Genomic DNA, 21,862 nt, shown 5'->3' with positions numbered 1-21,862 from the left:
TTTGCAATTTGAAAGATAGCAAAGCATGTATATAATAAACATTATGTGTTGTGACGTAACTTTTATTTTGTTAACATAGCCTTAAGACTTTTAAGTAATACATCAGTGTATAACGTACTAATAAAAGGACGAATCAAAAAACGATGCTATAAAACCCTAGAAGTTAATTTCCTCGTTTATGCATATAAATATCTATATATTTTCTAGTTTAGACATCAGATTTAATTTTGATTCGATACAAGAAATAACAATGGTAAGATGTAATCTAAATTAATTTTAAAAGATATACTTATAATTAGATGATAATGTTTTAACACCTCAAAAGATATTCTAAGGTTTCAATTAATGTTGGCTGTGAAGGTAGTAATGAAAAGAAACAAAAATGATCTATTTGGAAAAACAATATTTTGTTAAGGAAATATTCTGTATACATTACTCTATTCTGAATTTATCTATAATTCAAAGTCTACGAATTGTAAATATTACAGAAACTACTTATATTAAGGTAAATTTTATGCTCACCTTTTAAAATATGAATAGTTTTTTCTACTTTTTGAAAAAGACAGCAGTGAAATTTAAAACATTTTTTTTTCATTTGGAAAAGGTTTTTGCAACGTAAATGTTTCGGAAATATTTTTTCATTTTAAAGAAATTATTGAATCAAAGTCTACGAATAATTTCAAATATCATTATCAACTTTTATTAAGAGAGACATATATAGATGTATCTATCAAATATTTATAAATGTCTCTGTTTTCACTTTTTCCCTACTTGTGGTTCGTTTATTTGAACATGATGTCTTCTCATTCTATTGAAGATATTAAACTATAAAGTATTTGAATATATAAAGAAATATTCTGTATACATTACTCTATTCTGAATTTATCTATAATTCAAAGTCTACGAATTGTAAATATTACAGAAACTACTTATATTAAGGTAAATTTTATGCTCACCTTTTAAAATATGAATAGTTTTTTCTACTTTTTGAAAAAGACAGCAGTGAAATTTAAAACATTTTTTTTTTCTTTTGGAAAAGGTTTTTGCAACGTAAATGTTTCGGAAATATTTTTTCATTTTAAAGAAATCTTTGAATCAAAGTCTACGAATAATTTCAAATATCATTATCAACTTTTATTAAGAGAGACATATATAGATGTATCTATCAAATATTTATAAATGTCTCTGTTTTCACTTTTTCCCTACTTGTGGTTCGTTTATTTGAACATGATGTCTTCTCATTCTATTGAAGATATTAAACTATAAAGTATTTGAATATATAAACAATACAAGGAGTAATGCATGATCATCTTCAAATCATTTTATACATGTGACCAAACATGTTTTTATTAAATAAACAAATAAATAAAAGATAGCTTAAAGACATTTATTTAGAAAAATATGTATTTAATTTCTCTCAGGTTCCACTTCAACTTTATATTGCTGTCATAGCTGTGACGATTGCCACTGCTCTCCCTAATCCGAAGAGTAACAAATGGCAGCTCTGTCAGAAATACGACTTGTTGTATAGACAATGTCTACCACCACAGGAATGGATTTGTGATAAGAGTAAGGTTCCAGAAACCTACGTTGGATATAACATGTAAGTACTCTTATTATACGAAATGTTATTAACAAGTAAACTCATAATAGATGCCATGGTTATGCAATAATTAAAAATATAATAGCAGCACTTACAAAATACATAAGATTCCGAGGTAATCGTTGAGGTTTATCCAAAGTCCATTAAAACGTGGTGATATGATACAACAAAAAGTGCAAAAAGTAAAGATCAAAGATCAGAGTTCACACACATGCTTAGTTAATACAAATACAAATTAAAAAAAAAACATTCGCTAGTTCTGATATTTCATAATTTTGTATATATATCATAACAGTCATTGTGTTTTAATACAAAAAAAGGTAGATTAGTCAAATTATGCTTCCATTTCATACTTAAGAAATCATCTTACCGCTTCATACCAATTAAATCATATTATCTCCACATACTGTCAAAGCTTATTGAACAGCCTTGAAATTAAAGATGTGATTGACTATTTGATGAGATATAAATAAAAATCTCTCTTACAGCCGTCAGGCAATGAAAGACTCAGATGGAAGTTTTGTGAATTACTTAAAACACAGCAAAGAATGCGATGGTGTCTCAAAACACGTATTCTCTAAACAAAATGCAGTAGATGATATCAGAGGAACTGGGTAAATATATTTTAGAAATAGAAAATTTCAATTAAGCACTGACGACTTTATAATGTTGTCTTCCGAGATGTCTTTAGACAGAGTGCATGTTTTTTGCTTTTTGTTTTATTCTAAACACATGGCATCTAAATGAGATGTGTTTTGAAAGTTGAACTCTTGTTAAATTTGGAGCTGGTACGTATCTTTCACATTAACACATTTCAATGTTTGCTATCTGGTTGGTTCTTTTGTATGAAATAAATGCTCACAATCCCCAAAAAGAGCTCAGATTTGGTCTAAAACGAATAATTAAACAATCAAAACTTGTTATGTTAAAGAAAAAAAGTTATGAATAGTTATGACCAATAATGAACATAAATAACCAGTAATGACTTTAAATTTGACATGAAAGTATGACATTATAAGCTCATTGATAAATTTATACTTTATAGATTATGTTTGTTTTTATGCCCCACCTACGATAGTAGAGGGGCATTATGTTTTCTGGTCTGTGCGTCCGTTCGTTCGTCCGTCTGTCCGTCCGTCCGTCTGTCCCGCTTCAGGTTAAAGTTTTTGGTCGAGGTAGTTTTTGATGAAGTTGAAGTCCAATCAACTTCAAACTTGGTACACATGTTCCCTATGATATGATCTTTCTAATTTTAATGCCAAATTAGAGATTTTACCCCAATTTCACGGTCCACTGAACATAGAAAATGATAGTGCGAGTGGGGCATTTGTGTTCTGAGGACACATTCTTGTTCTTCCTTGCTTTATGTTGATTATGAGCATATGATTTAGATCAAAGCAAATAAAAGGCATATATCGTAAGACACTTTACTCTGACCAACTAATGTGTTTCTTCTAATCAATCCACTTTATATTTTCTTTTCTATAATCTTTTTTTTTTATTCTTATTATTTTAATCTATTTTGAAAACAACACAATCACTCAGTTCGACTTTTTGTGGTACTACTAGTAACATTTCACAGTAATTTAAACTTTACCACCTGTTAATATGTCTTACAATAATAATTAGAATAAAGTCACATTGTCACATAATGGTTTCGATAAATATTTCCATGTTTTTATTTTAGAATGACGAAAATGGCAAAGATCTATAAATTTCCTATGTGCAGAGAAGTGCGCACACCTGTGACCCATATTTATAGATCCATCAACCAAATAATGACTGGTAAAAAACTGGGCGAGGAAATTTGTGAAGTTGTTTTAAGCGAAGAGGGAGTCCAAACTATTGATAAAGTGGAGTGTATAGGGTGAGTCAAACATATCATTTAAAGTAGAAGAAAAGTTTGCCCTGTTTAGAATTTGGTTGACGTCTTTCTGAAGTATAAGTAACACTTCATCTTATTCATGTTTTAATAGTGAACGAGTGAATACAGAAAATGAGAGAAAAAAAAACGCTAAATATTTCTGAATTAAATGGCAACCAATCCAAGAAAAAAAGACATGCTACTGTAATTAAGCCAGATTGAAATATAGGCCAAACGTGACTATGTACGTGTAACTGATCCTCATGATTCATGTTTTGGTAATCCCCTAGAATGTAATGTGTTTGTTGGTCCAGTTAATGAGTTTCTTATTTTCATATTCTTAACATACATATTTGCGCATGTTAAACTGCGATGGCCCAAAAATAGTGTGCCAGTTTCATGTTAGTCTGTATCAACCATATTCCTGGTTGTTTGTCTATCATACTTCTAATAATAGGAGACGGATGGAAATTATTGTCTATTACTTTCGACAGTCCCCGATATCCTTTTTGACGAATAATTAACAATCCCTCTCTTCCCATACTTACAAATCATTTCCCTTATAGCTAGTAATCAGTCTGTGGTTTTTTTTCTACTCTACATGTATTGTTTTGCCCCATCGTAAATGTATGATACACATTAAGGTATGGGTGGGGTTTTACAGTATAGATGATAAAGGGCCACAAATGCAGAAAATAAGGGAAAAAAGAAGAGAACAATAGTCCAAAAAATAAGGAATAGATAATAATGAGGAAACACAATTGAATGGGGGTGGGAAATTACCAAAAAATAAAACTACGGAAATGAAAGCCGCCCATTCAGACCTTCACACATGTCTAGCGTTGAATACTTGTGTTCACTTTCATTATATACCTTGGGTTATTTGTATCATTTGGTATTTGTATCGTTGGGGTGTAGCCTGCATCTCATTGAACGCATTCCTAGCAAATATTATCATGTTTAATCTGACCTTATTTTGTTAATTTAATTTGTTGTTACTTTTAAATTTACAGCCATAAGAGAACAACAAAATGCAGATTCCATTATGCACCACAAAAGGATTATTACTGCCGACCAACCAATTACGTCACCAGAACCATGGCAGTTTTATGCCCCAGTGACAATGGAAGAATAACTCTCCATGCCGAGAAGATCCCAACAGCATGTAGTTGTGTCAAGGTTGGATGTGACGATACATTCCCCCTCAAAACAAATCTCTAAAATGAAAAAAGAAACAGTATTGAGTCACTTACAAGGGCATGTGCAATATATTTCATCCTCATCATTTATGTGTATTGTTTTAACTTTTATGTCTTTTTACAAACAACAACAGAAATATTGAATAAAATGTATATTTACAATTTGTATTACGTGTGCTTCTGTTTTAACGTTTACGGGTACCACGTATGGAGCACGATATGCGTAGCAGGATCTGCTTACCCTTCCGGAGCACATGAGATCACCTCCAGTTTTTGGTGGGGTTCGTGTTGTTTATTCTTTAGTTTTCTATGTTGTGTCATGTGTACTATTGTTTGTCTATTTGTCTTTTTAATTTTTAGCCATGGTGTTGTCAGTTTATTTTCGATTTATGAGTTTGACTGTCCCTCTGGTAAATCTTTCGTCCCTTTTTTTCTGTAATCAAATGATTATAACTTAATACGCCAGACGCGCGTTTCGTCTACATATGACTCATTAGCGATGATCAGATCAAAATAGTAATAAAGCCAAACAAGTACAAAGTTGAAGAGCATTGAGAACCCGAAATTCCAAAAAGTTGTGCCATCCTCTGTTGTGCTATCCTCGGTTTTTATTAAGATTTGTGATGCTTACCCTCTTTGGTTTGTCGTTTCGTGGTTTTTCTCTCTAATTGCCATGATAATTTCTGTCCTTGTTCTGAATCAGGCCGTTCTATTATATGAGGTGGCTCAGCTAGAAGTGTAAAGAACAGTTTTATCACAAATCATTCCGACGGTTTTGTAGGGTATACAATGGGCTTATATGAGATAATTTGATATGCATTTCTCTATGGTACAAAGACAGGGTTTAGATTTATGTGCAAATTTGTTGATTTTTCAACTAACAAATCAATGATGATTATTATTATGTAAGTGTAATCGGAGTACTTTATATACCGTAGGTAAAATAATCTAAGAAACATGCCCCTTACCGTGTTACATTTCTAAGCGATTCTTGTTGTGAAGATAACAACATGTGCTTTGTGTAATTGCAATGCATAAATTAACTTAATGGCACAAAATGGTTTAAATAGCGGAAGAAATGTTTCTGCATTACAATTTTAAAAGATGTCTTTAGCGCAGGAAATTTATTTACCTTATTTACTTTTTCACAAAGTTTTGATCTCAATCTATTACCACGCCTATGTCCTTCTATTTTATGTTAATAATTACGTCTTATAAAGAAATGTGTGTAAAAAAATCTCACAAATGTTTGTTTGGTACACAAATGTGCTTTCATTTTCTGACTGGAATTCCAGGGGATATGTGTCACTCATTTTTCTATCTGTTCAAAGTCATTTTGCAATGTGTCATGATCTCTTTCAATATTTTAGTTTCATTAGCAAATAGTGCAATTAATTGTAGTGTCGAACCAAAATATTTTTTAGATTTCTGGTACAACACAGTTTGACCGAGCCACAGCATGTTTCAGATTTTTCCTATTGTATTTCACTCTCTCATAAACCTTCAATGAAGTTTGAAACATCAATTAATAAAAGATCACTGAATTTGATTGGGTATACAATTTGTTCTATTGATGATTTATGAAAACGGTTTTGGAGGTCAAGCTGTGTTGTACAAGAATCTATAAAATATTTTGGGATGTTATGGAATAACAAAGAAGCTAAATTCATTCAGGTGTGGACATCACAATATAGCAACTAACTACATAGCAATTAATTATGTGATAGTTATTTCATAATGAAATTATCACAATTTGAAAGATTAATCTTTCTTCTTTTTAGGGGTACTTTATTTATAACATTTAAAGAAAAATGCGTTGAATTACATCAGTTTAAAGTTGTCTGACTGGGATTGAAAAAATCTTTGTATTTACGGAACTTTATAAAAGGCTTTCATTTAGACTGTGTAAGGCAGCAACCATCATGGTAGCCTATAGCTGTCAATCTCTATGTCATTGGGTTTCTTGTGGAGAGTTATCTCATTGACAGTCATACCACAAAATCATTGTAACATATTTGGTAAACAATGAAGCACATCTTTGTTTGAATGTTATGTTAAAATTTTGACACCCATGCTAAACATAGTCGTGGTATACACTGATCCGTTACCCTTCTATTCGTTTGTACGTCCTGGTTAACTCCTGCTTATCAATAACGAACATTTAAATAGAAACAAATATACAGTCTGTTTACCGTGATGTATATGAACATTTTCTATTCATTCTGTGATCAAAATAATTTCAAGAAATTTCTAAACCAAACATGGGATTTCAATTTCGCATCATAGGGGCTGAACATTCCTAATCGAGTACTCCCCCTAGAAATATAAATGAAATTAGTCGGATTCATGTTACGGATTGGTCATGGAATCAAATGGTTATAGGGAGTCAGGATGTTCCGAGATCTGCTTAAATCATCTAAGCTGCTGTTGAATTTATGTGATATTTTTTTCAAGCGATTGAACATATAACTGCTCACAAAAATATATGTTGAAAGAAAACCCCCACTTGACCAATTACTCATCGTACATAATTATATAATATAAATGCAGATTTATTTAGTTTGAGATTTAATGATAATGGTTTGCACATATAGAATATAAATGTACGTTAATTTAAATCCAAATTTAAACATCTACATTACTACCAAAAGAAGAACTTATTCATTTTTTGTCACATTGATCTTGACCTTGAATGCAACAATATTTTAATTAGAGTTTGTTAACACATGTATCATGTGACCAAGATAAATGAATTTTAGAATTAAAGACAACCACTGAACAACAAGCTCCTGATTATCTATAACATCTCAGAAAACTTCACTCAATATATTATAAAACAAATGTTTTAAAGATGATTGGTATGTAATCTTAAAATTTACCCAAATATGTTTTAATAAAAGAACGTGTTTCTCGGACAATGTACCTCATGCATGTTAAAGAGCGGGTATTGGAAAGTTTCAACTGCGAGATTAAACACACTTGGACAGTTGTCTCATCGGCAATCGTACCTCATCTACTATACATTTTGGATAAATGAAATTTTAAGACTGCAATTTTTTGTTTTTTTGTTTGTGTTTGTTTGTGTTTGTGTGTGTGTGTGTGTGTGTGTGTGTGTGTGTGTGTGTGTGTGTGTGTGTGTGTGTGTGTGTGTGTGTGTGTGTGTGTGTGTGTGTGTGTGTGTGTGTGTGTGTGTGTGTGTGTGTGTGTGTGTGTGTGTGTGTAGGGGGGGAGATATCATGCTTATACAAAGCATGAATTGCAAATAAGTGTGATTTTGTTATACCCCTTACTATTTTGAATCTGAGAAACATTTAACAAAATTCGACATATATATATATATATATATATAATACAACTCCGGATTTACATTTTAAATTGAATGTGAAAATATATCAGCTGTGCAAACGTTCTAAATTTTGAAACACCTGCGATGTACATTTACCAAGGACAAGCATATGATACTGATGTCGTGATTAATTATACGCAAACATATAATATCATTTTACAGCAGAGGTGCCATCTGTCGTGCAAAATGCAAGACAGTTTTAATTGAATTGTCCTCTTGTTTGAAATCATTGTATGATATACTATACTCTATAAGCTATTAAGTTGTGAAAGTCCTTTCTTTCGTTGTTTTTTTTTTGTGTTTTTTTTTTTTTTTACATAATGATAAAATTCAAAATGGAAATGGGGAATGTGTCAAAGAGGCAACAACCCGACTACAGAGCAGAAAACGGCCCAATGCCACCAATGGGTCTTCAACACAGCGGCGAGAAAATTCTGCACCCGGAGGTGGGCTTCAGCTGGCCCCTATACAAAAATGTTGCTAGTTCAGTGAAAATGGACGTCACACTAAACTCCGAAACATATAAATGAACTAAAATTAAAAAAAAACCATACAAGACTAACAAAGACCAGAGGCGGGGTTAAACATGTTTTGTGAGATCTCAACCAAACCCTTCCCCTATATCTCTAGCCAATGTAGAATAAACAAACACACAGCAACACGCTGCAGATTAAAACTCATTTTCAAAGAAGACCAAGTCCGATGTCAGAATAGGTAACAGAAGAAACTAGGCAAAATTACAATGATACATAAATTAAAAAAGGACTACTAGCAGTTACTGACATGCCAGCTCGAGACCTCAATCAAACTGATTGAAAGATTATGTCTTCATCATATGAAAATCAAGCACAATCCCTACCGTTAGAGGTTTAGTATCATACCATCATAAAATATATGAGAAGAACATAACCCGTGTCATGCCAACAACTGGTTTTAGAATAAATGTGTTTATTTCCGATGTAAAGACCTTATGAGTGAATCAATATCAATTCCAAAAAATGCAATCTTTAATGACCTGACAACAGTATCGTAACTATATCCCTTCTGAATAGGTCTGTTTAAAGGTTTGGTTAGCTTTTGCTTTGTATATAATAATACCATAAAAGATTGGATGTTAAGTACCTGAACGTATAAGATGTCTGCATGTTGATTTATATTTACATATGATGTCCTTGTATCTATGATGAAATTTAGTAAATGTTTTGACTAGTTTGTGATATCGAAAACCCTGGTGTAATATTTTTTTAGGAATACAGAAATTTCTTTCGTTAAAATCAAATACGTTGTTACATACACGAGCAAATCGAACAAGTTGAGATATATCTATATGACTGTGATAAAATCTTACTGGTAAATTGCTTAACTCGCAAACAAGTTATTTGACACAAGACAATGGTAACATTCCAGTTGGTCTACTCCCATTTGATCTACTCACAGGTCGCAAGTGGTCTAACAGTTCCGTCTCTTTTTAAAAAAATATAGTTTTCCGTTCGGTCTACTCTTGATAAATTTTATATGTTTGAAACATTATTTTTTTTTATACGTATAGGGCTTTTGTTAATTGATAAGGGATATTTAAAGTTTTTTTTTTTTTTAAAGTTTATTAAAATGTACTTATCATGCTTATAGGGGGAGGTGAGATCTCACAAAAGTAAACACGTTTAAGCCGGCAGCATTATTGCACCAGGCCTAAGTCAGGAACCTCTTGCCTTTGTTAGTCTTGTATTTTTTTTCCATTTTGGTTCATATCTATGTTTTGGAGTGTAGAGTGGCGTCCATTATCCTGAACTAGTATACATTAGTATTTCGGGAGGCTGCTCCATACAGCCTCTGGCTGCTGGATTTCTGGCTGTATAGAGGGCCCTTTGGTGGCCTTGGACTGGTTTGTGTTTTTTAGTCCCGGTGTGACTTCTTGTTCCTTAATTTTTCAATCGTTAACCGCATACCAGAAGCATGAAAAAGGAGTCAAAAGCCCTCATTTGAATTGCAAATTAGAAAGAATACATCATAAGGAACATTTATTATTTAATTTCAAGTTGAAGTGACTACAACTTCACCCTAAACTTCTTTAAAGACTATAACATTATTAGGAATGGATTGAGAAACAGACAGGACTCTCAAATCGTATGTTCTTGTTAATTCGACCTGTTGATACTGTTTATAATGCTTTTTTGTTATTTTTATTTATATGGATCTTGTCTGTACACCAGCTTTGATTATTTGTAATATCTTCAATTTTTCACTTATTCTTACAACATTTGTATAAACTTCAAGATTATAAAAAAAACGGTTTTTTTCTAAAGTGAACATTGATTGGTTAAATATTTCTCAGTCATGTCCTGTTTTTGAATTTGTTTGTTAGCTTTTTGGTCATGAATGTTTGTCTCTAATATTTAATTAACTGTGCATTTGTATTCAGATATCGCAGATCAAATTTATTCGTTCATTGTTTAATCATACGTTTTTTGATTGAGTTAAGTCTGCCAATTGATATTTTATCGTATGTTTTTCTTTGTTGTGATGTTATGCTATTGTTTCAGAAAAGGGGAGAAGGTTTGGATCCATTAAAACGTTTAATCCCGCTGCAAATGTTTGCACCTGTCCTAAGTCAGGAATCTGATGTACAGTAGTTGTCGTTTGTTTATGTAATATACGTGTTTCTCGTTTCTCGTTTTGTTTATATAGATTAGACCGTTGGTTTTCCCGTTTGAATGGTTTTACACTAGTAATTTTGGGGCCCTTTATAGCTTGTTGTTCGGTGTGAGCTAAGGCTCCGTGTTGAAGGCCGTACTTTAACCTATAATGGTTTACTTTTTAAATTGTTATTTGTATGGAGAGTTGTCTCATTGGCACTCACACCACATCTTCCTATATCTAGGAATATGGACAGATACATTTACCAAAAAAATAATACCCCTTCTATTGGAGCATATAACTTAGCCTCACAAGATGTCATAATTGTTTGGACAAGCAAGATTAAAGCACTTGAACTAAAAATTGAAAACCACAAGTAACCATCATTATCTGCGCGCGAGTCACATTAATTAGATCATCTATGATGGTCGAACGTAAAGTATACTTTACGCTGACTATCTATAATGATCGACCGATAAACTATCATTATCCCCGATCAACTGTGATTATCTATTAATGTGGTTTTCGCGTTCCATACATTGGTCATAAGTGAAATTTCTCTGCACGTGAAAACATGTTATCTAATTTCAACAATTTATCGTTTAATTAAGTAGGACACTCTGACCCTTTGACCAGACTAGGGACATCATACATTTACAGTATTAAAAGCTGACTCTTTTATTTAAGTCGGTTAGAAATAACCAATTAAAACAGAATTATCTTCTCTACTGTCTTAAATTATTTTATTTTTCTTAATTTTCAATTAGCAAATAAAATTGGTTTTCTTCTTTCTTAGGGTACCTCATTTATAAAATTTAAAGAAGGATGAATTGAATTACATTAGTTTAAAATTGTCTGATTGAGATTAAAATAATCTTTGTATTGTGCTACCTTAAGGGTCTCTTATACGATACTTTATAAAAGGCTTTCATTAAAACTGTGTAAATACAGTTTATTAGGTATCCTTCATCTTAATTAGCGTTTTCTGTCTATTTGTCTATACTCTAAAAGGTTTTAAAGCAAAATATCTGGTATCCTTCATCTTATTTTCGCAGCGATAGAACAGCTTATACTTTTTTCTAATCAAATCGCTTCTGTTTTTATTTATTTGTGATTAGTTGGGTTTTTTTTCAATGTAGGTTTTTCTTGGTAAGTATCTGAATTCAAGATCATACAGAATTGTAGAAAATTTGGTCCATCTTTTTTGGCGTTTATTAATGAGTGCCAAATTATCTTGCTTTAGTCTTGATAAATATATTAATGATATAGACATCCCCTTTTTGATTTGCCTTTGTGGTCAGTTTTTTGTATATACATTTTATATTTTCGGTATGTATATATATTTTCGCATCGCGAAAAAAAGTTGTTTTGATACTGTTCACATGATGATAAATTCTTTCCTGATTAACTCACTAATTTCAGTTTGTACCAAATAGGATAAAATAGTTTTACGTTATTTCATGTATTTCTTCTTAATCTGTGGTTACTGTTCTCTTTCTAATTTGATGTACAGTCGTCTGTCTATGTAGTTCATACGTGTTTTTCGTTTCTCGTTTTAAATAAATTAGACCGGTGGTTTTCACGTTTGAATGGTTTTACACTAGTAATTTTGGGGTTCTTTAAGGCTTGCTGTTCGATGTAAGCCAAGGCTCAATGTTGAAGGCCGTACCTTGACCTATAATGGTTTACTTTTATAAATTATTACTTGGATGAAGAGTTGTCTCATTGGAACTCATGCCACATCTTCCTATATCTATTAATTGTTTACTTTCTAATGCTATTCTCTTTCGCTAGTTATCTCGTCTGTTGCTTTTGTTGCTGTACTAGCAATAATATTTGCAACTTCATCTTTTGATATCCCTCTTACCCTATCATCATTACAGCTGTATTTTGTTACTTCTACGTTGAAAATGACTAAAACTCTGGGCTCGTTACATTATCTATTTTATGTTGCTGATTCTTTAATTTGTTAATATAGTTTCCTTCACTTTTACGTAATTTTCATATCAATAACTATGTGCTCCTCTCTGATTTGTATATAGTGGGCGCACAATCACATTGTGTCAGCATTGCTTAAAATTGCATATTCTGCTTTTGTTTCATTAAAATACTTTATGTAAACATGGTATTTACATCTCTAGCTTTTCATAACTGTGGCATCTCGTATTTATGTCTGGAGGTTGATTGATTTTGACTAGACATTGTTTTGAGGTATTTTTTGTTAAAACATGGCTTCTTTATCCTTACATAAGGCCTCTAGTTTTACTTTTCATTCATTCAGTCTTCCCTACTATACTATTTCTTTATATTTATTTTTATCGCTATCTATATTTGTAGATTCCTAGGATTCACAAAAAAAAACTCAATTTCGATTTCTATTACTAGTATGATGGATTACACATCTTCTCTTTCTACATAACTTTCTACCTATTTCTGTAGTTGTTAGGGTTTCCCTAAAATTTGCTCAGTAGTGCTATTGGACTTCCTATCAATTCTCAACGGTAGGTCGGACGACACCACGGAACAACAGGTGCATATTTATTTTGTTACGATATTACGAAATTGTAATGATTGTTTTCGCTAAGCCGTAGATTTATTTAGATAGAAAAGTTGTAATCCAACTATTACTTGACATATACTTACTACATAAATATGTCACAATGTTAACCTTGTTTTGTTTTTTATTTTGGGAACAAAGGTATAACTGTGTTGTTACAATTTGTTACATTATAAAAACGATTAATGTTAGAACGTAAAGCGAAAGGTACTAAACTTGTTTACGGTGATGAATTATTCATTTATACAACAATAACAAATTTGAAATGTACGTCAAAATAATACAGGAAAAAATGATGTTTCAGCAAAGAGTGAAGAGATAAGATTATAAACAGTCCAAGATGTTAAATGAGACATTAAATATAATGGCATAGTCTTGCAAAATGCTCGAAAAGTGTTCACGCTAGAATAAATACCTTTCTGTTCAAATTCGTGTATTAAATAGGGGCCATGTTAGCACGCACGCATGGTGATTTTCTTTTACAAAAATAATTTATTATTACGCATCACCTAATAGGCTACTCTTGAGGTTATTTAGTTCTGTAAATTTACCAACTAACATATACGTAAAAATTCAAAACAATTCCTATGATATACATTCGTCAGCGTTAAAGTGAGAGAAGAAAAAAACTGGTAATCATATCAAAGCTTCTTATTTTTATATTTTATACAGTTTCCATATCAGTTTTTTTATCTTTATGTGTTTTACAGCATTTGCATAACTCATTAAAAAGTCACAAGTCTGATTACAAAAATAAATATTAATTATATATAAGACTACGACATTACTTTTTAAAAACATTTTATTATTAAATATTGGTACCAACAAATAGTTAAACAAAAATCTTTAACACATATTAAATAATCACAGATAACTTAAAGTCACATTGGTGTGTCTAGTAAAACGATTTTTCGTCGTCGATGTTACCAACCAAAAGAAGCAAACAGATTGTCTAATTTTGATTGTTGCGAAACTTTTTTATGTCTACATTGGAACTTGCTGGCAGCACAGTGTTGTGGTAGGTCAATATCCATTTTTCTACATTGTGGTACAATATTTGGACAATACACAGCTATTTTACGTCTGATGAGATCTTCTGGTACACATTGGAACGAGTTATCCATACCATCAACCAGTGGATATTTGGTTCTAAAATGAAATAGATATAGAATTATTGTCTGGAAGTGAACAATGTATATGTACGCATTAATGCCAAGAACTCTGATTTCTTGAAATAGAGAATTATATAAATTAATTATTTATATTCAAATCAAGATGTATTTAAAATTTGAAAAAGCGCATTCTACACTATTCATTTTTAAATTTGCATTAGCTAACATATTAAATTTGACATATTGGACATTAAAATTTAGCAAATCAATTTTGATTTGCATTATATTTATACCTCTGCCTGCCATGTATACATATGTATTTCGTTGTATTGAACTTATTTGCTGTAATAATTGGTATTTCCTTTCTTATTTTGTTGTAAAACTAAATTAAATTGAAAATGGAAATGGGGGATAAATAGCAAAAACAAAGCCGAAAGCCACCAATTGGTCTACAATACAGCAAGAAAATCCCGCACCCGGAGGAGTGCTTCAGCTAGCCCTTAACAAAAATGTGTCATTCATGGAATACTTACCCGCATTGCATATAATAAACAATTTGCTGCCATGGTCTCATAACATTACACATTGTTGTCCTTCCTGGTTCGTACTCATACCAAACTGTTGTCAAGTTAGTGTAAGAGCTGGGACATATACTACCACATTCTACGATCTGTGGTCCACTGGGATTTCCAATATCAAGTGGGCAAATACTGTAAAAGACAAAAAAAACTATCAATTTCTCATTCATATATGACGTTCATTGATGTAGCATTGCTTACAAGGGTTCTACAGTTATCTATTATTTCATTGTTGGTTTTTTTACTCACTCAAAATAATTTTTGTTAACATTTATTTATAGTTTTTCGACGCTATCAATCAATTTTTTTTTCTTCAAGATTTAACACTAAAGGGTATGCGGAAAATCTGGATGCAGAATATTTGTATGTCATTTCCTTTACCACAGTATTTTTTGGGGATGAACATTTTTATGTTTAAAAAAATCTGATAGTATGCAAAATTGAATAAAAATATACTTACTGTGGGTCATCATAAGGAACAGCTGGTTGGTATATTTTACTGGCGTCTTGTAAATACATTTGGATTTCTGGATCATCTATTATAGCCTGTTCTATAGCAATACTGAATAAAGAGAAAAGGGTATTTATTTACTGTGTTATTTAATTGAGCTTATATAAAAACAAAATTGTTTTGTTTCGTTCAATTATTGTGTTAATGTGTTTGAAGTTTATAAGACACATTAGCATAATAGTTATACTTTTAGCCAAGTATTACATTTCTTACTTTTGTAAATGACAAGTTAAGAATAGGTCACCTGGACTTCTCTCATGCTAACGAGGCGATTCATGTTGGCTGGGAGAGGGGAGAATAAAAAGAAATAACTAGGTACATGCATGTTATTAAATCTATTGCATAATGTTGGATAGTCTTATACTCTCTGAAGTGCCAGTGAATGATTGAAACAGCTCATTGATGAGTTTGTAGGTTGCTCGTTGCAAATCAAAAATGTCAAACCTATCCATCGTACTCAACCGGTCTATATTTAACATCATTAATTTTTTTCCGTGCTTAAAGTGCATAAAATATTTGACATTTGACACTGGATGTTAAGCAAACAAACACCCAAACGTAATAAATACCACATGCGAAAGTCGGGCAAAACCAGGCAGGTCAAATTATACATTGACCGATAGATTCAATTCAATTCAATATTTTATTTACGTCTCACCTTATGTATAAAATTACATAATACATTTATAAAAGATACATTTTGTATACATAAGCCAATCTGTACAGATTTATGAGAGACGATAATCACTTAAAAGAATATGTATATGTAAATAATAAATATTAAACCTAAATGGTAAAATTATACAACAAAAGTATTTAATTATTATTTACAATATAAAACTTCTCGGCGTCGTTTAAGAATAAAATTACAGGTTTTGGCACATAATCTTATAATATCTTGATTCGAAAATAAAAATACCATTTTCTGACAATCTGTAAAACTATTAAAATGTCCATCAATTTTAAGAGACTCAGTAAAAAGAACTTGTCGAAGATCATTATAAACAGGACAATGTAAAATAACATGATATTCATCTTCGACAGATGGCATTATATTGTTTTAATTAATTTACTCAAGCTGTAACTAATAAGTTTAGGTGATCGTGTATTTCGGGTAAAAAATGGCAAATAGAATTACGGCCGTTTGATAATATTCATAGTGCAATTCGAATCAACATTATCAAACTGCAACCAATGGTATGATTACAGAGTTTTTTTTCTCTAGAATTCATGCATTTTACAATATAAACAACTGTTTAAAAATGTATACTTACTGGTTGTATTCTAACGGATCATGACATATCTTTCCCATGTCCGGCCATCTGTTTTCTATCGGATCAACAACACATTTCTTTCCAAATATTCCAAACACACATGGTAATACAGCGAGGAAAAATAGACTATGCCTCATCTACAAACAGTTATGAACACATTATTAACAAATCGTTAGTTTTACGGCAATCTGAAGCCGTAGGTTTAATATCAAAATTAAAAAACCAAAGCGCTTATTTTGCTTAACGATATCATGCAATATTTGATATGATTTGATAAAGCAATTGTTAATAGGTATAGGAAGATGTGGTATGAGTGCCAATGAGACAACTCTTCATACAAGTAACAATGTATAAAAGTAAACCATTATAGGTCAAGTTACGACCTTCAACACGGAGCTGTTGCTCACATCGAACAGCAAGCTATAAAGGGGCCCCAAAAATACTAGTGTAAAACCATTCAAACGGGAAAACCAACAATGGAACATTGAATCAATAGTTAAAGCGTTAAAGTTAAAAATTTAAATATCTGTTTTAAACTCTTTATAATGTTTGGCTTTTGCTGAAAATGAAGTAGAATAGAATAGTTTACCTTATTTCTTGTGTCTCTTCTTGGTTCTGCTAACCACCAGTAACTTGTGTCTATATATACACAAATCTAAGCGACAAGGATATATGCATACTGACCAATCGCTGACCAGTATGTTATAGTTTGACCTAAGGACCTACGTCATTATGGCCATTGTCCATGATGTACGTAAGCTAATTCATCATCATTGTCAAAAGAAAGACACCATTTGTCAACCTATATGCTATATAAAGACTACACTTGACCATTTATATCAAAACGTCTTAAATTTGCTTAAAGTGACCACTGATAAAAATGGTAAGTGAACTAATGTCGTTATATTTGAATTCATTTATTTTAAAGATTCTGTGTTCCATAAAAATATCAAATTTTACAAAGTTTTGAATAATTGCTAAATAATAAACCCCTCTGTATAATTAGAACTGATACAATAATTATTTCAAAAATGTTTTTGGTGCAAATTCTTCAAAAGTTTTTTATGTTTTTGTTTTTGTTTTTATTATAAATCATTTCTTAGTTCAAACCTTATACCGTACATGTATTTCACACATTCAAGTTTTGAATTAAGTTAACTGTTTAAAAACCACCATTGGACCAGTCAGCATACGAATCTGAAATGTCTTTATAAAAAAATCAGCATAAGAAATAATCATTTTAATATTTTTTAGTTGAAACTCCTACTGACTTGTGCCATCATTGCCTCTGTGTCGTGTGTACCTATGGACGTATGCAACAACTACAAGTATTTGTATGACCAGTGTATGCCACACAGGAGTTGGATATGTGATAAACCGGCTGGTTATTCGCCACTAGATATGTAAGTAGTTCTTTTGAATGTTATTTTTTTTTATCACACACGAAGATATGCACCTTAGGATATGCTTACAAATGTTTGAATATTCAATTTCTACATTTATTTTTGATATATTCAAATTGTTTAGTCTTTCGCTATAATGAGTTTTGTATTTCCATAGACTCGTTATCTTTCAAAGACACGTCAGTAAGGTTCACATTTAAAAGAGAAAAGCATTTATTAAAATTTAAAATTATTTGTATGTTAAATAAAAATTAATGAAAGGTGAGACTTTCATAAATATTGCATCGTCTGGTCATTTTGATTTTTCCTCTGTGTTGTAGGCGTGGATTGAGACAGAAATTGTCCCAGAGCGATGGATCATTTATCCACTATATCAAGTCATGTAGTGAATGTTTAGGAGATCCTGCTCCATATGGGTAATTATCATTTCAACTATATTTGATAAACTTATTTCATTATTTTTAAGTAACACATTTACTTAACAAATTTAAAAACAAATTACATAATAGACATCGTACATTAATAGTCTAAAATTATACAAACATCCAACAAAGTTGACTAACAACACATTTATTTTTACTTGCAAACTAAAATACAAATTGTGGAACCAAGAAATCATAGAAGATATTGCTTATACGCTTAAATTTTCTGCATGATTTTTTAAATACACAATGTACAAATAATTCAGTGTTACGATGGTTTAAAGAAAAAACACTAAAAAAAAACTTTAAATAAAATTATCATTTATAATAGATAGGGGTTAATGTGTAAAAACTTGGCGAATTGATTGGTGTTTTAATACCCATTGGATTTGAAAATATTACACGTATTTCAGGATGAGAATATGTCGCTTAAGATTTAATAAAATTGACGTTTTTCTGATCTTTAGAGTTTTATTGTCGATGAAAAAGTCCAAAATTTTCTTTTTTGTGCCATTTATAACTCAATAAGCTTGCACGATTATTTAATGAATTGAATCGCTTTGGTACAAAAATTCGTGTATATTTGTATAACTTATATAATCCCCTCCCCTTTTATCCCTTCAGTTTGAGTCAATAATAAACGTTAAACTATGCCTCCAGTAGAGCATCTTGCTCTCTGCACGTTAAGAAACCCTTTTAAGGGGTTTGTAGGTGGACTGTTCCAAGGCTAAAATTTTAACCTATATATCCGATATATCCTCATTTTCAGTGGTAACCTAAATTTCGCCGTATTTCAATCCGTACGGCATCTATAATAGGACCTATGGTATCTATTGTTAGTTTTTTCTCGTCCTGAACATGAACGCAATATTTGCCACTGGACCTTAGGCAATCATAAATTAATTAATATGTTGAACGATGACTAAATTAATTTTCTGTCTTTATTTTCATATATTTACGGAAATGTATTTTAAAATATATATATATATTATCGTTGAATAGCAATTTAAAAAGTCAGTTGGCAATAGATACACATTGTTTCAATGTGAATATATATTTATATTTCAGGGAAAAAATAGATTATGTAAAGAAACCAGTTTGTCGTGAAGTTAAGGTACCAATTGAATACATTAACAAAACTGTATATCACGAGCTAACTGGATTACCCGAAGGCTTTGAAGTGTGCCAGGTCATACTGAATGGCCCCGACAGAAACGTACAGAAAATATACAGGACGGACTGTTACAACGGGTAAGATAATAAACTGTATTTCATTATTTAATAAAGAAACTTCATAATCCTTATCTAGCATGAAGCGCATGGCGCGAAAAGCAACTAAGCAATACTGATCGTATTTGATTGCTGATATAAAACATCACCACTTGAACTTATACGGGAAATTTGATTGCAAAGTTATCCAGCCAAATATAATACGTCGATTGGTTCTTGGTTAACGTCTAGTAGTCATTCAAATATAATTACATTAGCTGTATGTTTCATTATAATACGTTATTCTGATTGGCTAACTAGAAATCTCGTGATATTCCTTAATCAATTGCATTACACAATGCAACTTTTCAGGTAAATGAAATAAAAACTTGATAAAAGGCGTGTTTTCATGATCCTATAGGTAAAAATGTAATTATGAGTATTGAATGCTTTTTTTTGGTAACTTTATAGGGTTGTAAAAGCGTTGACCGTGCGCACATTTTTAGTATGAAGCGCGGAAGCGCTTCATACAAAATGTACTTCGGTCAACGCTTTTACACCCCAATAAAGTTACAAAAAAGAGCATTCAATTCTTAAATAAAATCGAATATAAACTAAAATGTTCAATGCCAAAAGTTATAATATCTTGGCTAAGTCTTTCATTATTCTGTTTAAGTCTTGAGATATTATGGTATTTCGTTGTCTCTCTTTTCTGACTGACCTGTCGGCTTCAGACCTTTAGATCATTAACAGATCTATTTTAAAAGTTACAAAATTATTTAGAGTGTTGGTTTGATGGGCTGTTTACTTATTTCGGGTTTTTCTTTTGTAATTGTAAAGTAATGTCACTCTTATTTATTTAATACATGTGTTTTCATTAGCTCAAGTACAGATTGTGTAATATATTTCAAGCTATCCAATGAAACACCTTATGGATGTTAGTGTTTGGGTCTATATACTTTTGACAATTTTCCCTTCTGTTTTTCAAGATTTCACGTTACTGAAATTGTTTAAATTGTGGATTTATAGACAATATTTTTTTCATTTCGAGAGTTAGCTGAAGTATTTTTTGTTCGTTAAAAATCAAGTGGGGTTTTTTTTTCAAAATGTTCGCAATGCCTTTTATAACAATTGGTGGCGACATGTCTAACGAGCGTTCCTGGGATTATTTTTATTCGTATTATTATTTTTTTATTTATAATTGTGTCGTTCTCGTATATATATTCCTATAAACTTTAAAGTTGAATGATGTAAATCAATAAAAAAAAAACAAAAATAAAAAAAAAACAGTCTATTCAACGGTAAATTTTTTGTTTTCATTATTCTTTAATTGAAAGTTAACTTTTGATTTTTTTCAGAGATGAGAGAAAACAGAACAACTACTGTAGATTCGACTATGGGGTGTTCAAGCAATATTTTTGTAGACCAACAAATTTTGTGTACAGAACCATGCTTATTGACTGTCCATTAACTGGATTGCAGTATTACAAAGAAAAAGTATCAACCGCTTGTAGCTGTGTTAAAGTCAAATGTTTAACTGGAGAAGTTGCTGGACCCTTTAACAATCGTGGTATCAAACAGGGACCCGTACACGTCCAAGAAATTAGACAAAAAACAATAGTTAGAAAAAATCCAGGCTTGTTTTGAAAATCAGAAGAAAATATAACTGACTGTGATATTTATGTTTTACAAAGTTTCGCTATGTGCTTTTTAATTTTGTTATGTTATTGTTAAGGTATTGGTTCGTAAATAAATTTATATTAAAGCTATTATAGTCATTTATTCTTTGAAGTGCTAAGTCAAATGTACATAATTATGATAATTTTTATCACCATAAAAAACCCACTAATGATAATTAATGATATCTGTAAAGGACGACAGTGACATCCCATAACTCACACGTCTATATAAGTGTTTTAACAGACTTCGAGTGTGTTACGGACAGTCATTTCTTTAATAGTTCACTGACATGGTATACTTCTAATATGAAAGGAAAAAGAAGTTTTCAAGAAAGCAATCAAAAAATCTTACATTGAAAAAGTTCGCACGATACCGAGGCAAAAATAATTTAGACGAGAGAAAAATAAGCATACGGCAAACCTTGAATAGATCACTCAATATTTAACAACACGAACCAATTAAATGCGATT

General features: G+C 31.2%; 3 protein-coding genes across 3 annotated transcripts; 2 read left to right on the top strand and 1 right to left on the bottom strand.

The window, feature by feature from the left end:
* Positions 1-148: 148 nt before the first annotated feature.
* On the top strand, positions 149-4,832 carry LOC139490806 (uncharacterized). The gene is made up of 5 exons (XM_071277847.1): positions 149-253; positions 1,422-1,603; positions 2,092-2,217; positions 3,291-3,470; positions 4,481-4,832. The coding sequence occupies exons 1-5, from the start codon at positions 179-181 to the stop codon at positions 4,686-4,688; spliced, it is 771 nt and encodes a 256-aa protein (XP_071133948.1). The 5' UTR covers positions 149-178; the 3' UTR covers positions 4,689-4,832.
* A 9,159-nt stretch (positions 4,833-13,991) lies between these two features.
* LOC139490805 (uncharacterized) lies at positions 13,992-17,338 on the bottom strand. The gene is made up of 5 exons (XM_071277846.1): positions 17,268-17,338; positions 16,679-16,815; positions 15,354-15,455; positions 14,849-15,025; positions 13,992-14,352 (listed from the first exon to the last, which is right to left on the bottom strand). The coding sequence occupies exons 2-5, from the start codon at positions 16,813-16,815 to the stop codon at positions 14,127-14,129; spliced, it is 642 nt and encodes a 213-aa protein (XP_071133947.1). The 5' UTR covers positions 17,268-17,338; the 3' UTR covers positions 13,992-14,126.
* Positions 17,339-17,468: 130 nt separating this feature from the next.
* LOC139490804 (uncharacterized) lies at positions 17,469-21,481 on the top strand. Its single transcript, XM_071277845.1, has 5 exons — positions 17,469-17,561; positions 17,933-18,081; positions 18,402-18,497; positions 19,572-19,754; positions 21,071-21,481. Exons 1-5 carry the CDS (start codon positions 17,559-17,561, stop codon positions 21,357-21,359), a joined length of 720 nt encoding a protein of 239 aa, XP_071133946.1. The 5' UTR covers positions 17,469-17,558; the 3' UTR covers positions 21,360-21,481.
* The last annotated feature ends 381 nt before the right edge of the window (positions 21,482-21,862 follow it).

This window comes from Mytilus edulis, chromosome 10, assembly GCF_963676685.1.
Source record: "Mytilus edulis chromosome 10, xbMytEdul2.2, whole genome shotgun sequence".
NCBI classification, from domain to species: Eukaryota; Metazoa; Mollusca; class Bivalvia; order Mytilida; family Mytilidae; genus Mytilus; species Mytilus edulis.
The sequence above is the reverse complement of the archived record's forward strand: the minus strand, read 5'-3'. Positions and strand labels throughout refer to the sequence as shown.